A 22,598-nucleotide genomic window follows, 5' to 3' on the forward strand; every position below is an offset into this window, starting at 1 on the left:
GACGTCTTAACAGAGAGAGAGGAAGAAAGAGAATCCCAAGCAGGTTCTGTGCTGTCAGTGCAGAATATGAGAGATCACGACCTGAGCTGAAATCAAGAGTTGGACGCTTAACAGAATGAGCCAGCCACGCACCTGGGAAAACTCTACTTTAAAATTGAGATCAGTTGTTGACTTAACATGAAGATAAGGAGACCTCAGACAGTATCCCTCAGCATTTTTCATTATCAGAGCAAATTTGCCCTATAAGTTGATCTTACTTTCATAAGAAGGTAGACTTTGGACAGCAACAAGACCAAAAGTCTTAGTTAAAAGGTCAGAATCTGGTTGTTTCTGATGGTTTGACTTCAAGATTCATGAAGAAGCACAATAAAAAGAATAGGATATAAGAAATTTAGAGTTGAAAGAGAACTTTTAGAGGCCTCTTAGCTCAAATACTTCATTTTCCAAATGAAGATACTGATTAAAATCACATAAGTAACTAAAATTACTTCACTATTAAGCCCAGAAAACTGAATTTTATAGAAGATCTCTGAGACCCAATTTAGTTAGGTAAGAGTTTACACAGATCTGAATACAAAATACTTGGCTTTATTGCATTTTAAAAAAGTGTCCTTAATTGAATGTCTACCAAACCAACATTAGTGATGAAAACCACTTGACCAAACTTATCAATAATGTGTTGGTTCTCACAAGCTGGCATTGTATGAGCTATTGAATATGTAACTGAATTCTTTCATTTCATAAAAATACTAAGACTAATCTAGCTTCTCTTGATGATATCTTAATATATAAAAACAACTTATATACATTAAAAATTTACTGTGAGAAGATAGTTCAGGCTGAAAATGTGTAAAAAATAGTTTTAAGTATCTTGTTCAAGAATTATGGAATTACTGAATTTTACAATTAAAAGAAACCTAAGGAGCTATCTAATCCAATATATTCCACTTAATAATTCCCCTTTCAATACCACTAATGGTTATCTAGCCTTTTCAAATACTTATGTAAAGAGAAACTCACTTTCTCAAAAGGCAGAATATTTTTTGTATTATATTTTTTTAATGTTTATTTTTCAGAGAGAGAGAGAGAGAGAGACTGAGAGCAGAGGAGGGGCAGAAAGAGAGGGAGACACAGAATCCGAAGCAGGCTCCAGGCTCTGAGCTGTCAGCACAGAGCCTGACGCAGGGCTCGAACTCACAAACTGTGAGACTGTGACCTGAGCCTAAGTCAGACACTTAACAGACTGAGCCACCCAGGCACCCCAGAATATTTTTACAGTAGATAGCCTGAAATGATATGTAACTCTTTCTTATCTCAGCTGATAGGGTCTTCCTCCTCTAACTTTTCACTACTATTCCTAGTTTTACATGTTAGTCTTGCTATTAAAAATGAGGTCTTTAGATCAGCAGTATCAGCATCACCTAAAAACTTGTTAGAAATGAAGAATCTTCACTCCAGACCTGCTGATTCAGGATCTGCACTTTAATAAGATACACTACAGTTGAAGAAGCACTGCTTTAAAGTTAAGTATTGATTAATCTTTCTCCCCCTCATAATCTTTCAAATATGTGAAGATGGCTCTGTTATCCCCCAAGTACTATTGTGTTTTTCTAAATTAAAAAAAAATTTTTTGTGTATTTATTTTTATTTTTGAAAGAGAGACAGAGGGGCGGGAGAGGGAGGGGGAGATAGAATCTCAAGCAGGCTCCATGCCCAGCACAGAGCCCGATGTGGGGCTGGATCTCATGACTATGAGATCATGACCTGAGCTGAAATCAAGGGTTAGATGCTCAACCTACTGAGCCAGCCAGGTGTCGCCCCCTCCCTCCCACCAAGGACTTTTGTTTTTTAAAGGGTAAATATTATCATTTTTTTCAGCTCCTCCTTTATGTAAATACTTCTATACTTTATTTTGTTTGTTTACTATTAACTGCTGTTAATGCAAATCCATCCTGAATTTTTTTTTTTTTTTTTAACACATATAGAATTTAAAACATGATGGGGCACCTGGGTGGCTCAGTCAGTTAAGCATCTGACCTCAACTCAGGTCATGATCTCATGGTTCGTGGGTTCGAGCCTTGTATTGGGCTCTATGCTAACAGCTCAGAGCCTGGAGCCTGCTTTGAATTCTGGGTCTTCCTCTCTCTTGCCCCTCCCCTGCTCATGCTCTGTCTCTCTCTGTCTCTCAAAAATAAATATTTTTTAAAAATGAAAAGAAAAAGAATTTAACACATGAACTTTGGTATTGAAGTCCTTATAGATGGATGGTAATATGAAAAAAAAAAAACCCTATATAATTTAACCCCTCTATTTTAAAGAATTAAAAAAGAGAAAAAATTTGGTAACTTATGATATATGTGTAATGCTTATGAAAAAAGAGAACAGTAAAAAAATTGCTGTGCTGATTAAATGATGCAACAATTTCAAAGTAGCATAAGATAGTATAAAATATATTTATAATTATATATAATTTATAACATACAATTTATAAATACATTGAATCATTTATAGAAATAATTTATAAATAATATAACTATGTAGTAAATAACTATAACAAATTGTGCAATGTAAGACTTTCCCTCTCCATCCATCTTTAGGTGGCCTTCACCTTGACAGTCACATGCTGCTGGTACAGGATCTGAGTCTTGCTTCTGCATTTTGATAGAATACTCCCTCTCATTTGTAAGGTCCTTCTTTACCTTCTCTTGTTGGTCTAAATATCACTAATTCTTTAAAATCCAGCTCAAATGTCACCCTCTAGGAAGCTTCCTGCAATTCTCCTAGTCAAAAGTTCCCTCTCTCTTTCTCCTCCGAAAGAGATCTAGCTCTACTCATCATAGTTGTTTTTTGGTGAATCTTCCTCCTATTCAGTTTTCTTAAATAAAGGATCAGTATCTAAAGCACCTTTGTGTACTACAATACCTTATATGCAGGAAGACCTACATAAATATTTATGGAACAGAGAAAATCAATAAGAAATCCTTTGATTTTTTGAAATCATGAAAATATTAACTTTTTTTTATGTTTCCTTTGTATTTTCTAAATGCATCTGAAAATATTATCTTAAAGCTTTCAGATCAACTATCCTTAGTGTCCTTTCAGTTCTTACCTTCTTCTACCTTTGCTTTGTTACAGTTACAGAAGTAATAATATTAAAAGACTCCACCAGCCTGTTGTATAATGAAAAGCTCTTAGCCAACATGAAGGTTAAGAAGTAACTGTGTTGTGAAGTGCTAAGGATATAAAAAAGGAAAGTAAAAAAAGTGTAATTATAAATCTATAAAGAATATCAAATAATTAGTTGGCCATATAAAGACAGCAATTTTTCTATGTTCCCATTACAAATATAAAAGGAGGCTAACAAGTATATCAACAGGTAACATGTATCATACCAAGAAGCATTTCATAAACTCCCTTATTTTGTTCATCCTGAAGCCTCATTTCTTCAAATGAATTTTAAGACCAGTGACTACAACCTTAGCTTCCTTCATAACCTTCCTAGCATGACACACAGCAAATGCTCAAGATAATACAGATAAATAATTTCTTTCCTTCCCTTCATTCATGGTTTAAACAAAAACTTATTAAGAAACTCGTTAAATTGTGAAATAAAGAATGCTACCCATAACCCACAAAAAAGACAGAGTGTACTCTAGAATAAATAAGGCATAAATACTTCATTCTGAGTTCAATTTATCTAACAGTAGTCCCTAAATGATGATTTACATGACAAAATCAAGTAGACAACACCTGATACACTACATTTTTTAATGCAAGACTTCTTAGAACTTCTAGTATTCTAGGAATGCCACGTGAAACCTTTCCCAAATTATTTGGCCAAGAAATCTTTGTTTTCCTGAAATACCTACTTATGAATTGAGCAAGACTACTACCACTGTACTAAAGTACACAGTTTAGAAAGAAAAGGATCACAAACGTCCCATGTATGCCTACCTCAGAGACAAAAATCTATCATCAATCAGTTTTTTAAAGTACAGATTTTTAAAAAATATTTTTTAGTGTTTATTTTTGAGAGAAAGCAAGAGCAGTGGAGGGGCAGAAAGGGGGCGGGGGACAGAATCCCAAGCAGGCTCCCTGCCGTCAGCACAGAGCCTGATGCACAGCTTGAACTCACCAGCTGTGAGATCATGACTTGAACCCAAACCAAGAGCTGATGCTGAACCAACTGAGCCACCCAAGTGCCCCTAACCTCCTACTTCTTTTAAGAGGAAGGTTATGAGACAATAATCTTGGCCATGGATAACTTCAGGAAGTATGTCTTTTCTTTTTCTATGGTAGAATTATAAATCCTACTGTGAATTTTTCTTTGGTCCAAAGTTAAGCATTCCCCTATGTTGTTCTAGGAATTTTTTTTTTTTTTTAGTTTATTTTTTTTTGAGAGAGAGTGCGCACAAGCAAGGGAGGGGCAGAGACAGAGGCCAAGAGAGAGAATCCCAAGCAGGCTCCACACCATCGGCACGGAGCCCAATGCGGGGCTTAAACTTACAAACTGTGGGATCGTGACCTGAGCTGAAACCAAGAGTAGGATGCTTAACTGACTGAGCCACACAGGTGCCCCATTTTTTTTTTTTTTTTTTTTGAGAGACAGAGAGACAGAGAGAGAGAGAGCATGCACACAAGCAGGGGATGGGCCGAGAGAGAGGGTGACAGAGAATCCGAAGCAGGCTTCATGCTGTCAGCACAAAGCCTGACGCGGGGCTTGAACCCATGAGCCATAAGATCATGACCTGAGCCAAAATAGGACACTGAAACAACTGAGCCAACCCAGTGCCCCATTATTACCAATCATTTTTAAAAAATGCAGTAAAACTAAGATACACTTTCACTAAAAAATCAAGATACCACAAAATCAGCTTATTAATATGATTTATGTTATTTAATATTTCATTATATATAGTTATTTATAGAATAAATGTGATTTTAAGTCACCATGATATTTTCAATACTAAGACATAAAGGTTTACTGACTAAAAGAAAAAGGGGATAAGATATGTTGACTTCTTATTTTCTTTTATGGTATCATATAAAATATATTTTCTTCAAAAGATTTCTTCAAAATCTTTATGATTTGAGAGTTTTTTGGTTTTTATACTTTCTCTGTGTGTCTGAATTAACACTAACTTCCTTTTTGCTTTTGAGATGTACAAATTTTGAGAATTAGGGAACTCCGTGTTCCTACTACCTAGAGTGTACAATCACTGAGTTATCATATTTACTTCAAACTTTTTTCTTTTTTTTCCTTTCTTTTTTTTTTTTTTTTTTTTTTTTGAGAGAGAGAGAACACAAGTGGTAGAGAGGGGCAAAAGGAGAAAGAGGGAAGGAGGGAAGGAGGGACGGAGAGAGAGGAGAGAGTGAGCATGAGCAGGGGAGGGGCAGAGAGACAGGGAGAGAATCCAAAGCAGGCTCCGCACTGTCAGCACAGAGCCCAATGTGGGACTTGAACTCACGAATTGTGAGATTATGACCTGAGCTGAAATCAAGAGTCAGCTACTTAACAGAGTGAGCCCAGGTTGCCCTGAGAGAGAGAATCTCAAGCAGGCTCCAAGCTCAGCATGGAGCCTGATGTGGGGCTCAAGGCCACAACCCTGGGATCATAACCTGAGTCGAAATCAAGAATTGGGCACCTAACCAACTGAGGCACCTAGGCACCCCCAAAATATTTTTCTTGTAATAATAATACAGTAGCAACATCAACATTTCAGCCATTTGTTTAACAAGTACTTATTGAGCACAGACCTTGTGTTAGCACTATATTAAGCACTGCACACTGAATGGTGAGTAAAACAGCCACATAACCTACTATTACATATTTACCTTACAACCAGGTGGGCGAAAATCAAATAATCAGATAAATAGTCACAAACTGAAATGCTATGAAATTCAAGTACCAACCAGCCTTTCTTAGCTGGGATTCCAGGAGAGACTTAGATGCTAAAGGCAATGATTTGACTATTTTCTCAGTTCCTTTAAGACTGGCACATAACTAGTACCAGCCTAGAGAAGTTAATTCATAGATACAATGTGTGTCTTACTTAAGGCATTAGGATTTGACTTTCAGAACCAGTTGAGAGGGACTGGTACAGGTACTATGAAATAGAACTAAACTGGTTTTTGTTGGTGGTGGTGGTGGTGCATGAGGAATTGGGTCAGGAAAACCAGTTATGTGAGGAAGTGAAGTTTTTAACTGAAATGTGAAGGACATATAGGTGTTATCTAGGCCATGGCTGGGTGGGATAGTAGTGTGAAACATTGTCTTTCCAGGGAACACGATATTTGAAGGCCCTAAGGGACCAAGGAGCAATGTGACTTTGGAAAATTAAAAGACCAATATAGCTGAAGAGCACTGTGGCTCCAATGGGCTACAGAAATATGAGTGGATCAAGCAAACCGGAGGGAAAGCTTTTGCAGTAATTCAGGTGAGAGATAACTGCTTAGATCAGGGTGGTGATGATAGAAATGGAGAAAAGTAGACAGATTTGAATGGAATTTAAAACATAAAGGAAGGGATAAGGGTAGGAGGATTGTATCAACGATAAGTACCAGGTGCTGGATAAATGATGTTGCTGAACATCGGGAAAAAAGTCTAGAGAGTAAGCTTTTACCCAGTTTGAGATCACTTTGAGATATCTGAAAGATATCCTTGTCAAGAGGGAATTGCATATATGATTGCATATATATAATTTATAAATTAACCCAACTTCCCAATCTTCAAATTTAGCACTACTTTGGAGAAATATAATTATATAGTGTCATATTAACCAAAATTCTAATATGTGGGCCACTTTGTTTAAATGATTGCTAAAATACTAAATACTAAAATCAAGTTTACAGTTGGGTTGAGTATATGGTACACTGAATTTTTAACTTAGAAAATTTTTTTACATTGAAAAATTTTTAACTTTGCTGACTTTTTACAAGTGTTAATACAAATCAAATGCCAAATAAAATTCTTTTTTTAATTTAATGTTTATTTATTTATTTTGAGAGAGAGAGCGTGTGCGAGTGGGGAAGGGACACAGAAAGAGAGAGAGAATCCCAAGCAGGCTCTGTACTGTCAGCACAGAGCCCAATGCAGAGCCTGATCTCACGAACGATCAGATCATGACCTGAGCCAAAATCAAGAGTTGGATGCTTAACCAACTGAGTCCGTCCCACCAGATAAAGTTCTTACCAATAAAAAGCAAGAAAATTCCAAATAGTGCTGTATTGGAGAGGCTAAGTCATTATATTCCTACCCTATTTTTTTGTGCTTCAATTAACTATGGTCTGTGTTTGTTCTTCAGTTTAAACAAGTTGTTGGAATGCACCTATAACCTCTTATTTAAGTTTGTCACATACCAGTTAGCAATGTCCTTGTGAGCCACTAAATTTTGAAGAAACGCTTGCAATCCTAATTGTCTATCTTCTAAAAAGTCGGCATTGTAATTATCTTTGAACCAGCGTTTTGGTGGAAGTGCTAATCGAAAGCCTGGAAACATCTCTTTTAACTGAAAAAGAAAAAAAGAAAACACAGTGTTCAACTCAATCATGGCAATGCTACAAAATCTATCCTGTTAACTACATGAAATAAACTTAAATAAAGAATAAAATTCAGCTAAGTTTTTCTTACTTCAAGTGTTTTACTTATTAATTTCTACCAGTTGTGGGTACATACGCATTACAACTGCTCCACATCCTTGCTAATACTAGGTCTTGTCCATCCTTTTAATGTTAGCCATTCTGGTGAGTACATAGTAGTACTTTACTGTGGCTTTAATATGCATTCCTCTGTTGACAAATCGTGTTAACTATCTTCTCTGTGCTTATTTGGATCTGCATATCTTTGGTGAATTATCTATTTAAATCTTTTAACCCCTCCACTTAAAAAAACTGGATTATTTATCTTTTATTATTAAGTTACAGGAGTTCTTTATATATTCCTGATACAAGTCCTTTGTCAGATACAGGTATGACAAATATTTTCTCCCAGGCTGTGGCTTGACTTTTACACAAATTTTTTGATTCTTGCAAGTAAAAGCAGGTGATGGGTAGAGCTATTTCTGGTACCTAAGAACACTGACATAGACACTTATTAATTTTAGGTGCCCAAGTTGGAATATCAAGGAGATATTTACTAATTTAAATTAAATTCTTACTAATCTTTCTTTAAAAACTTAAGAGTTATCTAAATCTCAACTTGCCTAACAAATAACACAGCAATATAAAGATGCACCTAGAGAGATGAAGAGAAATAAACACTAAATAATAGTTGAACCCTGAAAAGAAAAATAGCAAGTCATAAAGGATTATATAGCTCTAAAGAGAAACTGTTAGAAATTAGTCTTCATGAACAAAAATTATAACAATTTCATAAGAAAGCTAAGAATTCCATTTTGGTATCTGGTAACTTCACAAATTACTTTGATCTTCTTGTTTGCTTAATTATTTTAAAAAAATCAACAGAGGTAGAAAATTATAGGTTTTATAATTCTGGGTTTATAATTATAGGTTTTATAATTATAAATTATAAATTTATATATTATGTATATTATGTATAATATAACAATATATATTATAATTATAAATATTACTATAATATATTATATATTATATGTTATATATATTATAAATTTAAATTATTTTAAATTATAAAATTATAATTATAGGTTTTATAATTCTTATATTACAGTAATATAAGAACTCAGGAACAATAAATAAAATTCATATATAATGGCAGGACTACATTACAAATAATACTTTAAATATCACTACCTTCATCTACCTCCTCTAATTTCCCTCTAGCCCTGTGGACACAGCTCAGCTTTTCTTCCTTTATTACATTCTTACTGCCATTTGCTCAATCAATTCCCTACTGGAAATCTAGGTTGGTTCTAATTTTTAAGTATTAAAAACAAATTAAAACACAAAGAAAATAACAATGAACAAAACATGGTGAAAAGTATCCTTTGAACTAAATATTGCCTGCCCATATCCATGATTTCTCATATCCCAGAAATGTGATTAAGCACAACTTTAGGAAGCCATGTACCCTAGGCAGATTCGTATTTCCAACAACGGATAACACCACTTAAATGTCTGTCAACCTGATGGGTACAAAATAGTTCCTTAATTTTCTTTGGAGTACTTTGTGATATTAAATGTTTTCTACCTTTATTGGCCCTTTATATTTCTTCTATGGCTTGCCTTGTTCACACCATTTCTAGTATTTTCTACTTTTTTGTTTACTTTGTTTTATTTTCAAGAGTTTTTTTTAATTAAAAAAATTTTTTTTAATGTTTATTCTTGACAGAGAGAGAGAGACACAGCATGAGCGGGGGAGGGGTAGAGAGAGAGGGAGACACAGAATCCAAAGCAGGCTCCAGGCTCCGAGCTGTCAGCACAGAGCCCGATATGGGGCTGGAACTCACAGAGTGAGTGATCATGACCTGAGCCGAAGTCGGATGCTTAACCGACTGAGCCACCCAGGGCGCCCCTTCATTTTTTATTTTTAATATTTATTCATTTTTTGAGAGACAGAGTGTGAGTGGGGGAAGGGCAGAGAGAGAGGGAGACCCAGAATTCGAAGCAGGCTCCAGGCTCTGAGCGTGAGATCGTGACCTGAGCTGAAGTCAGATGCTTAACCGACCGGAGCCATCCAGGTGCCCCAAGAGTTTTAATATAGTTTTTATTATTATTCTGTTTCATAAATGCAGTAGGCAGAATTCTAGATGGCCTCATGACCTTTGCTCCTGGTGTTGTGATTTTGTTTTGTTACACAAAAGAGATTTGTATGCAGATGTAATTAGGGTTACTCTTTAATTGGTCTTAAAATGGGATTATCTGGGTAAACCTAATCTTATCATACGAGTCCTCTAAAAGTACAGCTTTATTCCTTGCTGACTGCAGAAGAGAAAGTCAGAGATTCAAAGCACAAAAAGGACCTGACCTGGCTATTGCTGACGTTAAAGGTGGAGAGGCCAGGTACAAGGGCTGGACAGCACTCTTTATGAGCTCAGAACACCTCTGCTTGACAACCGCAAGGAAATAGGGAGCTTGGTCTTACAAGTGTAAGAAACTGAACTCGGCTAACAACCTGAATGAGCCTGGAAGCTGATACTTTCTTAGAGCCTCCATGTAAGAGCCCAGTCTAGGCAACAGCTTGATTTTGACATTGTCTGACCCCAAGTGGCAAACCCAACTGAGCCCACCTAAATCACTACACTTGATCTTAGCCAAAAGGCTGAGAAGTGATCCTACATCACTAGATAATAAAAAGGTATGTTTTCGGTCATAAAGTTTGTGGTATTGGTAAACAGCAATAGAAAACTAATACAACATGGTAGAAATACTTTTTTTGTTCATTCTCTTATTGTCACATGGTTTAGGAGATCTTATATACACATACCTTTTTCAAATTCACAAGGTTATATAATCATTTATATTTGTTAGCAATTTTAAGGTTTTCACGTTTTTATACTAAAAATAATTTTTTTTTCCAAAATAAGGAAGTTGTGTGTAGAGATGGGTCTTTAGGCTATTAAAATTAAGTGAAATAGTTAATTTTCTTAGGAACTAGCAAAGATTTGACTTCACTCAAGTAACTCATGAGGAGGAAAAACCACAAATTTAACTGTCAGTAACAGTTAATAATGCAAAACTGAAAAGTCCATTTTACATTTATCTAAGGACTTACTTTATCATTAAGCCTAGAGAAGTCAGTGTATCTTCTGAAAACCACCCAGCTTTCTTCTGGGGTTTTCTTTACTAGTATTTTATATACCTGTGCAGAGAAAGAGAGAGAGAGACTGAAAAAAAAATGTATATAAGATATTTAAAACTTCAAATCAAATATTTTTAAAACTTTTATTTGAAAACCCGGATAACAATTAGTATGTAAAAAATATCAGAAGTCACTTGGACCATCAAATATACAAATTATTACAATGCAGGCATCAAAAGCAAGATTCAGGTCTTAAGAAACATGAGTGTGACAAATTTGAGACAAATGCTTTTCTGGCACACGCTAAATAAACTCATCAGTTCCAAAATATGTTTTATGATAAAATATTCTAAAATTGATGAAAGACTTAATCATGCTTGAAAAATAGCCACTCTTGCCCTATACAATCAATTTAACTTCTAAATTCAATAACTATTAAGCAAAGTTTTCAAATACATTTGATGTTGTTTCAATCTTCAAGGCTGAAATGCAGGTAAAAAAATATCCATATTATATAAAAGTTTACATTTCTATAATTATGCACAATTATCTAGGCTTCAAAAAAAAACTTGGTTGAGGCAAGTCAATATTTTTAAAAAGCATATTATAAGCAAACTCAATTCTATTTTTTGTAAATATAATTTTAGAACTTATTATGAGGAAGTACTATGTATAAGAGAATCTCAGAGAATGTCTCCTGATAGTTTTGGCACAGTATTTTGGGCTAAAGTAAATACATGACACATGTGAAGTACTAAATACCCATCTGCTGAACCAGTGAAACCCTCTTAATAATGAGTAACTTTTTTTCCTGAAGTCAGCTGTGGAATAACGTTCAGCTGGAGCTCTAGAGCTGCACTTGAGCCACAGGTGGCTACTGAACACGTGAAATGCTGACAAGTCCCAAATGACAGGTGGTATGAGTGTAAAATAAACACCAAATTTCAAAGACTTAGAATGAAAAAAAAGGTTCATAAATGGTTTTAGGTTAAACTATATTATTAAATATAATTTCATCTGCTTTTTACTTCTGTGGCTCACAGAGTCCTACTGGTTGCTGTAGAGAAGACTCGTTATTTAGGGGCTAGATCACCCTTATCATTTGAATTTTCTCCCTTACCAGACTTCTCTTTCAGCTTTTAAGGGGGGAATGAGGAATCAGCAAGGATTAGGGTTGAACTGTCCCACATCTCAAGGTAACATATAAGGATGACGAAGATTATTCGGATACCCTTTAAGGTCTGCAGAAAGTCCTGATCTAAGATAGTTGTAAAGGAGATACTAAAGAAACATTTTTTAGGAGTTACTAATCAAAACAAAAGGGATAACTTAGCTTCCAAACTTGTGAGTATGAACAACTGATGCATAATAAAAGTCAACCTCATATGGTAATAAGTCTTACCTACACATAATCCATATTGTCTTTATTTTCCTGTTTTAAAAAATGAACACTCCTTTCTAAGTTGCTCTCCACAGTGGCCCCTGAGCACTTCTGCTTCTCTAAGAAAGACAAAGTACAGATTTTTGTGCTTTGTCTTCTCTAGAAAGCTCTCCCATGTTTCTATTTGTTTAGTGCTTTCAATGAAAACTTTATGGACACTACCGATCATCCCTCCTCTATGTTTTAATAGCATTTATGGTTTCTACTCTTTACTGGAAATTTAGTATATACAACTTTGTACATATTTACTTTGTAAGTAAATTATGCAGAAGCATATACTTAATTACAAAATACACATAGAACAGCACAGAAATTGTAAGTATACAACTTGATGAATTTTCACAAAACAAACACACTCAGGTAACTAGTACCAAGTGCAGGAAAGAAAACATTACCAACTGAAGAAGCCCAATCCTTCCCAATCTGACTCATCACTCCTCCTAGTCACTTTTGTTCTTTGTATTTTTAAAATTAAAAAAAAAAAAAATTCCTATTTATTTTGAGAGAGAGAGAGAGAGAGAGAGAGAGAGCGCACAAACACATGAATCACGTAGGGTCAGAGAGAGGGGGAGAGAGAGAGAATTCCAAGCAGGCTCCGCATTGTCAGTGCACAGCCCAATGCAGGGCTCTAACTCAAGAACTGGGAAATCATGACCTGAGCCTAGATCAGAGTTGGACGCTTAGCTGACTGAGCCACCCAGGCACACCCACTTTTCCTCTTAAACAATTTTCAAAGACTTGATGCTCTCTATTTTACCAGCTCTTACCAGTCATTCTTAATACTTGTTTAGTTAAGAGATCAATTAAAAGAAATATATCTAGGAAGCATTATCTTACAAACCTAAGATTCCTCCCAAGCTTGTATTTCCAGCTCAGACCTCTCCCCTAAATTCAACTTATATTAATATACATATACATAATACATGCTTGCGTACACACTACGTGTACGTACACAGACACGTACATGACATCTCCATTTTGATGTCTACTAGGTATCCCAAACCTAGCATGTCCAAAACCAAATCCTGATCTTGCCCTCATAATCTGATATCTAATTAAATGGCAACCCTATACTTCTCATTGTTTACCCAAAAACTTTGGGATCATCTTTGATTTCTTTTTCTCCCACATCTCAAGGTTCTATCTTCAAAATGTATCAGAATCTGATCACTTGTTAGAAATTCTCCCACCACCCTGTCCATGCCACCATCATGTCGTCTACCGTGGATTACTGCAAGAACCTAATACCCCCGTTTCCATTATTCCCCCACAAAATCTAGTTTCAACTCAGCAGCCAGATCAATCTTTTTTAAAAATTAAGTCAGATCATGTGACTTTAAAACTTTTTAAATTTAAACATTTAAATCCTTTAAAACATTTTCAAAGATTTTCATCTTGTGCAGAGTAAAATCTAATGGCCTTACAATGGCTACATGATCTGTGTGTCACACTCCCTTGTCTTTACTTGTTATTTCAGTTCCTACATCTCTCCCCATGGCTTCTTTGCTATCAGCCACCAGGGTCTCTGTAGTTGTCTCACCTGTCAGGAAAGTTCTTTCCCCACATACTCTCATGGTTCGCTGTCTCTTAGTGCTAACATCTTTTCTATGAGGCCATGATTGACAATGTTATTTAAATTGCAACTCCAGTTGTGGGGGAACTTCCTTCACTCTTTTATTTTCCTCTATAGCACTTATCACCATATGACATACCAGCATTTAAAAAAGCTTACTTTATCATTCACTCATTTGGGTTGCTGTACCCCCCAAATGTTGAATTAATGAATAAAAATAACTTTACAACTGTTACTTACTTCTTTCCCTCTAGAAAATGAGTTCCCACTTTATTTTAATTTCCAAAAAAAGTCAGGTCCATGCAGATTTCCCAACACATCACCAGTCTCATGAAAATTTAACTCTAAAGATTGTCTCTCTTCATAAATTATCTCAATACTCTGGTGAACATAGATGCAAAAATCCTCAACAAAATATTAACAAACTGCATTCAACAATACATTACAAGGATCATTCACCACAATCAAGTGGAACTTATTCTGGGAATGCAAGAATGGTTCAACATCCACAAAGCAATAAACATGATACACCACATCAACAATACAAAGGATAAAAATCATATGATCACTTCAATAGATGCAGAAAAAGCATCTGACAAAATCCAACATCTGTTCATGAAAAAATTCTCAACAAAATACATTTAGAAAAAAGATATCTCAACATAATAAAGGCCATATATGAAAAGCCCACAGTTAACATCATACTTAGTGGGGAAAAGCTGAGAGCTTTTCCTCTAAGATCAGGAACAAGACAAGGATGTCCACTCTTGCCACTTTAATTCAACATAGTACTGAAAGTCCTAGCCACAGCGATAAGATAAGAAAAAGAAATAAGAGGTATCCATTTTTGTAAGGAAGAGTTAAACCATCACTATTTGCAGATGATATGATACTGTACACAAAAAATCTTAGACGCCACCAAAAAACTATCAGAATTAATGAGTTATGTAAAGTTGCAGAATATAAAATATATACACAGAAATTGGTTGCATTTCTACATACTAGTAACAAAGTAGCAGAAAGAGAAATTAAGAACACAATTCCATTTACATTTGTGTCAAAAAGAATAAAATACCTAAGAATAAACTTAACCATAGAGGTGAAAGACCTGTACTCTGAAAACTACAAAACAAGGATAAAAGAAATTGAAGACAACACAAACAATTGGAAAGACATTCCATTCTCATGGGCTGGAAGAATGGTGTTATAATGTTTATCCTACCCAAAGCAATCTACAGATTCAATGCAATCCTTATTAAAATACCAACAGCCATTTTCCATAGAACTAGAATAATCCTAAAATTGGAACCACAAAAAACCCTGCATAGCCAAAGCACTCTTGAGAAACAAGAACAAATCTGTAGGTATCAATATTCCCAGATTTCAAGATATACTACAAAGCTATAGTAATCAAAACAGTAAGGTAATGGCACTAAAATAGATACACAGATCAATGGAATAGAATAGACAGCCCAGAAATAAACCCATGCTTACTTATGCAGTCAATTAATCTATGACAAAGGAGGCAAGAACATACAATAGGAAAAAGACCGGCTCTTCAATAAATGGTGCTGGGAAAACTGGAAAGTGAACCTGGATCACTTTCTAACACCTTACACAAAAATAGACTCAAAATGGATTGAAGACCTAAATGTGAGACCTGAAACAATAAAAAAAGAGAATCCAAGCAACAAATTTTTTGACATCAGCCTTAGCAACATTTTTCTAGATATGTCTCCCAAGGCAAGGGAAACAAAAGCAAAAATAAACTATTGGGACTACATAAAAATAAAAAGCTTTTGCAAAATGAAGGAAACCATCAAAAAAAACCTAAAAGACAACCTACTGAACACTAGAAATTATTTGCAAGCAATGTATCTGATAAGGGGCTAATATCCAAAATATATAAAGAACTTACACAACTCCACATCAAGAATACCCACAAGTAATCCAATTAAAAATGGGTATTATGGGGCACCTGGATGGCTCAGTCAGTTAAGCGTCTGACTCTGGCTCAGGTCATGATCTCACTGTTTATGGGTTCAAGCCCCGCATCGGGCTCTGTGCTGACACCTCAGAGCCTGGAGCCTGCTTTGGATTCTGTGACTCCGTCTCTCTTTGTACCTCCCCCATTTGTAATCTGTCTCTCAAAAATAAATAATAAACATTAAAAAGAAATGGGCAGAAGACCTGAATGGATATTTTTTCAAAGAAGACATACAGCTGACAAAGAGACACATGAATAGAAGATGTTCAACTTCATTAACTATAAGGGACATGCAAATCAAAACCAGAACGAGATATCACCTTATATCTATCAGAGTGGCTAAAATAAAAATGGTAAGAAATAGTAAGTGTTGCCAAGAATGTGGAGAAAAAGGAACCCTTGTACATTTGTTGGTGGGTATGTAAATTTGTACAGTCACTGTGGAAAACAGTATGGAGGTTCTTCAAAAATTTAAAAATAGCATTACCATAAATACTGGGTATTTACCCAAAGAATATGAAAGCAATAATTCAAAAAGATATACCCCTTTGTTTACTGCAGCATTACTATTTATAGTAGCCAAGATATGGAAGCAACCTAAGTGTCCACTAATAGATGAATGGATAAAGAAGATGTGGTGTGTATATAAACACATACACACACATATATAGACATACAAATAGACACATATACAAAACTGAATATTACACAGCCATAAAAAAGGATGAGATCTTGCTGTATGTGACAACATGGATGAACCCTAGAGGGTATTATGCTAAGCAAAATAAGTCAGACTGAGAAAGACAAATAGCATATGATATCACTATGTGGAATTAAAAAAAACAAAACAAATGAATAAACAAAAAGCAGAATCAGATCTATAAATATAGAGAATTGATGGTTGTTGAAGGAAAGAGGGGTAGGTGAAAGTGCAAAATGGGTAAAGGGAGATACAGGTCTCTGGTTATGGATGAATAAGTCATGGGAAAAAGGTACAGCATAAGGAAAATAGTCAATGACACCGCAACAGTGTTGTGTGGTGACAAAGGGTGGCTACATTTATGGTGAACATAGCATAATGTGTAGAAAAGTTGAATCACTATGTTGTACACCAGAAACAAACATAACACTGTGTGTCAACTATACTGATAAAAAACGTAGAAAAAAATTAAACATATCCCTAACAACAAAAATTATCACAACAACTTTTTTCTTGGAGGTCCTACTATACTGTCATAAGTTTATAGCACGAAATGTTGAAGTAAACATAAAAACTTTGTATCAAGAAAATCCAAGAAGAACTATTTCAATTATAAGTATATTCAGCAAGGTCTCCAGATACAGAAACACATCGACACACAAGACCATAACATATAAACTAGCAATTAACAAAAAGAAAACAAAACAAGGTATCAAGAACATCAAACAACATATTTCTCAGTATTCAGAAATAAAACTAGGGGCACCTGGCTGGCTCAGTTGCTAGAGTATGTGACTCTTGATCTTGGGGTTGTGAGTTTGAGTCCCACGTTGGGTATAGAGATTACTTAAAAAGAAAAAAAAAAAAACACTAAAAAATGAAAGGCCTCCGCTCTGAAAAGTACAAAACATTAAAAGAAGTTAATGACTTCCGTGTATGGATTAGGCTCATAGATGCAGAGACTCAGTGGTGTACAGATGTCAGTTCTCTCCAGTCTATAGATTCGATACAACTGCAGTGCAAAGAGCCAAGGATAACCAAGACAGTCAATAAGAACAAAGCTAGACTACTTAAGACAGCAGGTAGCCAGGCCTCTCATACTGCATTAGTAATTAAGGACAATGTGGAATTGGTAAATGAAGGAAAAATGGAACACAGAAACCCATATGTTCATGACTGCCTGATTTATGACATAAGCAACTGTGCAAATGTGGACAGAGTTGTCTTTTCAATAAAAACCGGATTACTTTATCCTATACGGAGGGGAAAAAAATGTCTTGACCCTTATCTCACACTACAGACAAAAATCAATTCCAGATGCTTTACAGATCTAAATGTGAAAGGTCCAACAATAAAGTTTTTGAAGAAAACATAGGCCAACATCTTTGTAAGCTGGGAATAGGTAGATTTTAAAAGTGTTAGGATGCCTGGGTGGCTCAGCTGGTTAAGCATCTGACTTCAGCTCAGGTTATGATCTCATGGTTCACAAATTCAAGCCCCATGTGAGGCTCAGAGCCTGGAGCCTACTTCAGATTCTGTGTCTCCCTCTCTCTCTGCCCCTCCCATGCCTGTGCTCTCTCTCACTCTCAAAAATAAATTAAAAACACATTAAAAAGAAAAGTTAAAAAAAAGTGTTAACCGTAAAAGAACAAGTATTAAGATATTTATATTTGTATAGTATATATAAAGCATATTAATAAATTAATAAAGCATATTTATTACTACGAACTTTTGTTTATCTAATGCATCATTAAGAAAGTGAAACGGCAAGCCACAGAGTGAGAGATAACACAATGCATGCTGTAAGAAAAAAACTTATGTCCAAAATGCAGAGAAAACTATAAATCAAGTAGAAAAAACTTTCCCAAAGAAAAAGGAATAAAGGTCTGGAACAAATACTTCACAACAGGAATGTTTTGGCCATCCATCCAATGGCCAAAAACATCTTCAATTTAACTAGCCATTTAAAAAATGCAAATTAAGAACATAATGTGATTTTACTCTATCCACCAGAATAGGTAAAATGAAAAAGATGAAAAATAACACACATTGGGAAAATGTAGAGTAACTAGAACCCTCATACCCTGCTTACAGGAGTATAAATTAGTACAACCACTCTGGCACATTGTTCATCAATATCTTCTAAAGCTAGCATATAATCTAGCAGTTTTACTCCTGGGCAGATACCAAACAGAAATGTGTACATGTGTTTACTGAGTGACAAGTACCAAAAGGTTCATTGCAGTAGCATTTGTAAGAGCCCCAAACTGGAAATTCTACAAATGCTTCCACAGTAGAATGGTTTAATAAATTGTAGTATATTCACAAAAAAGGAATACGATCAGTAACAAAAATGAGCTACCTATAATTACACGCAAGTTTAAGGATAAATCTTACAAACACAATATTGAAAAGACCACGCTTCAAAGAGTACATACTCTGCAATTCCATTTACATAAGGTACAAAAATAGGCAAAATTAATGCAGGCTATCAGGAAGAGTGGGTATTGACTGACAAAGAGCATGGGGGAGGTGCATTTTGGATGCTTGTTCTGTTTCTTGATCTGTGGGCTAATTTCACAGAAATTTCTGGTTTGTGAAAATTCATTCAAATAATACAAAGGTTTACTACAGCATGACAGTATTTAGAGTTGTAAAAACCACTTGAATTTTATGTTCAAGAAATTACAAGTATAGGTAACAATTAAACCCAATTTTTCACTTTCTACTGACATACAGCAGAAGTTAATACTCACGGTAAATTTAGCTCTTTCTTCCATCACCTCATAACCCAATATAGTAGGTGTAGAAGGTCTATCTTCCAAACACACTGTTTCAGGATTTTGTTCCTCACTTTCTCTTGGTCTAGTAGAATACTCAATGGAAGAATCTGCACCTGTAAATTTAGTCCTAATGAGGGGACTGCTACAGACAGATGAAGTACTATCCATTTGATCAGGTACACTTGTCTGTTTAAAATTACCCATATTTGAGTCCTCTAACTGGCCTTTGGAAGAGTTTGAACTTGTTGAGATACTCCCAAAAGAAGAACTTCTTTGGTTTCTGTTGGTTGTAAAAGTGGAAGCAGAGTTCCCTATGGGCATGGGAACTGGGACATAAGGAGTTGCCATCTTCTTTTAGCTTTTGCAACAAACCTACACGCTGCTGAGTCCAAACATTTAGAGAATAACTAATATGAAATCCATTATTTTCTTCTTGGGAATTCACTATCTAAAAATGAGAAGAACATATTGAAAGGTTAGTCTTTAATTTGGAACGTTATCCCAAAAACCCCCAGAATGTTCACATTCATTTCTTTTGGTTTTGTGACACTCGGTTACTTTATGTGGAATGAAAACATGCCCCAAACCTCTTTCTTTAATCCCAAAATATCATCTCTAAGGACTCTCATTTGCAAGGTAAAGAGAGTAAAACTACTCCATAGTCTTTTTCTTGACTTTCATACTACAGGTTCTTTTCAATCTCTACTTCATTTCCTTGTGATAGATTTCTGTCATGTTCATTTTAACGTGATTTCACCTACATAGAAGAGTTGGAAACAGGACGAGTGGTAAAGCCCTTTCTGAAACTTTACTGTCTGCTTATGGTCCTGACAGTTCTACATACAAGGAGGGAAGGAGGGAAGAAAAGAAAGGGAGGAGAGTTATTCATATTTCCGTTTGATTTAATTAGCAAAACTCTAAAGAATTACCCTGACTAATAACAGTGAACCAGAAGCTTAGATGTTACAAAGCAAACATCAACTGCTCTTAAAATTTTAGCTTACTAAATACAGGATGAAATGTACTGGAAAAACTCCTGTCCAATTTAAACTAATCAAATACAACCCAATGAACATTAAACTTATATCCTAAAATATGAAAAGGTTGAAAGTGAAAATGTTCTTCAGTCTCCAGATCATCAGTAATCCTGCTATGCTATAAACTGAGGGTAGTCAAAAAATCTTTACAACTCATACTCAATAATCTTTGTCAAAAGGACCAATTTATCTTGTCTCAGAATAATCTCATAATTATACAATGAAGAAAAGGTTTACCACTAAGTTGTTAAAAAATAAACTAAGAAACTGTAATAACTACAGACCTGTGAAATGGCACATAACAAAGGGTCTGCCTATCTTAACTACATCTATGCAACTCTACTAGTGAGAAAGGTAGGAATGGAGCTGCTTGGGCTTGGAAACGATGCTGATGTAAGATTTTTAATCCAGCACGTGGCTCTGGGCAACCTTCCTCATCATCAAAGGTTCAAGAAACTCGAGTTGCTGATTCACTGCTCCTCGGTTCTGCCTGATGCTCCCCCCACACTCCCAAGTAAATAAAAGTCTGAAATCTTATCCTTTTCAAAGCCCGTGGGATAGCCCTGCCCCTTGCTACTCAACTAACTACCTGAGGCCACAGGGCTGGGGGAAGGACGCGCGTATCAACACAATCACTGACATGCAAAGAAGTGAGCGCTACCCAAACTTTAAGAAAACGTACTGGGCTCATTAATAGCGTGTTCACTTTTGCCTTGGCATGGAGATGCTCCGAAGCCTGACATCTTAGTCCTACGCTAGAAAAACCTTAGGCAGGTGAGGTGTCCCGAGCCTGAGCAACGAGGTAGGAGAGAGAAGTGGGTGGCGAGAGGAAAAGTGGAGAACCCAGGGGCAGCTCGACCTCAGGAGTGCCTTGTCAGGGTGAGCAGGCCACGGGATTTCGGCTCTTTGGGTGGGAAGACCCACCGCTCTCCGGAGCTCCCAGGGGCCCCAAGACGGTCCCAACTCCGCCGCCCCGCGCGAGGCCAGCGCCTCCAGACGCGCGGCAGAGTCGGCGGTGGCCTGAGGGTGGCCCGAAGGTTCCTGCGGGGCCCGTCCACCCTCCGGTGGAGTCCGCCAGACGCCAGCCAGCCAAGGGGGCGCAGGTGTCACTCGAAAGAGCGCCCGGGAAAGCGCCCGCCGCCTCGTCCCTACCTCAGCCCCCTCCGCGATCTCGTAGAGCGCGCTTCCCCGTGACGGTTAAATCCGACCCTCCTTAACCGCAGCTTTTCGTCTCCACCCACGGGACCAAGAAGCCTCACGTGACCTTCCGTCCCCCAAAGCAGCCGCTCTCTGCCTCAGCCCGGCTTTACCCGGCTGCCGCGGGGCCCGGGATCCCTGCGAGGTGGAGGGAGGGGCCAATCCGGGCGGCCTCTCCAGGAAGTGACGTCACGCAAAGAGCTTTTTCTCCCTCCTCCTCAGCCCCCTACCCCCGGAGGCACTAATTCGAATTGTGCGTGCGGCTAGGGCTCTTTGGCAGCTGGGTTGGACCTAGTGTTGTGGTAAGAATTCTACTTTCTCTTCCCTAGCTTTATTTTTATAAACTAACTTTGAGAAATGGAGGCAAAGACGCCTAGTTTGCCGCACACGGGATCAGATTTCAGTTCCGTGGAGGAACTACAGTCAGCATTGGTCCAGGCTCCTGCTTTGCATCCTGGGACTTGTAGTCATCACTAGCTTGGGCTGGTTCTACTAGATTATAAATTGTTTTCTGAAATTAGTGGAGCTAAGATCATCCCTTGATTTCTAAGGTTTTGGAACATTCCCAAGACTGGGAGAAATTGATAGTTGTAATTTCAAAATGACCATAGAAAGATAATATAGTTTGTGGTGTAATAAAGGGTTTGGGGTTGATATTTCCCTTCTTGTGTGAGTGTGACATAAAAAGAGAATTGAATGGAAACAGTAGACTAAAACATGAAGTAGTTTTCAGGATAGAGTTGGCAGTCTTGGCCCTGAAGTGCCAGTTATATTCATGGGTTCTGTAAGTGAATAGGGGTATAGAGAGAAAAGAAAAAAATGAACCTTGGAGTAATTCCTTCACCTGTGGATAGGTCTGCAGGTGGTAGCAAAAGTTACTTATGATGAGAAAAACCTGACAGTCCAATATCAAGGAAGCCAAGGCGAATTAAACTTTCAAGAAGCAAAGGTGTACAAATACCACAGTTAAGAGGAGGAAGGATCTAGAAAAGTTTATTGAAACTGTCCAGGAAGAACTTCCTTCACGGATTATTGAAAGGAGCATACAGGATATAGATACCATGTGTTCTTTATCTATTTGGTATTGATAAATGTCTACATTTTACTTACAGAAAACAATCTGAACATCTTTTTTTTAATATAAAATAGTTTATTTTTAT

At 36.5% G+C, this 22,598-nt stretch overlaps 1 protein-coding gene across 4 annotated transcripts in view; it reads right to left on the reverse strand.

Moving 5' to 3' along the window:
* Positions 1–21,591, reverse strand: part of SNX16 (sorting nexin 16) — a 42,097-nt gene extending 20,506 nt beyond the window's left edge. The window contains exons 1-5 of one of the 4 annotated variants that reach the window (XM_047842779.1): positions 21,394–21,591; positions 19,405–19,652; positions 19,178–19,317; positions 10,694–10,780; positions 7,360–7,508 (exon numbers count right to left, since the gene is read on the reverse strand). In XM_047842779.1, coding sequence (XP_047698735.1) covers positions 7,360–7,508; positions 10,694–10,780; positions 19,178–19,317; positions 19,405–19,552 — 524 coding nt within the window. In that variant the 5' untranslated portion in view covers positions 19,553–19,652; positions 21,394–21,591. Of the gene's footprint in view, positions 1–7,359; positions 7,509–10,693; positions 10,781–19,177; positions 19,653–21,165 lie in introns of all 4 variants that reach the window. The other 3 variants (XM_047842777.1, XM_047842778.1, XM_047842780.1) reach the window with 3 other exon arrangements.
* Between the last annotated feature and the right edge of the window lie 1,007 nt (positions 21,592–22,598).

The sequence above is a fragment of the Prionailurus viverrinus genome, chromosome F2, assembly GCF_022837055.1.
Source record: "Prionailurus viverrinus isolate Anna chromosome F2, UM_Priviv_1.0, whole genome shotgun sequence".
Lineage (NCBI taxonomy): Eukaryota > Metazoa > Chordata > Mammalia > Carnivora > Felidae > Prionailurus > Prionailurus viverrinus.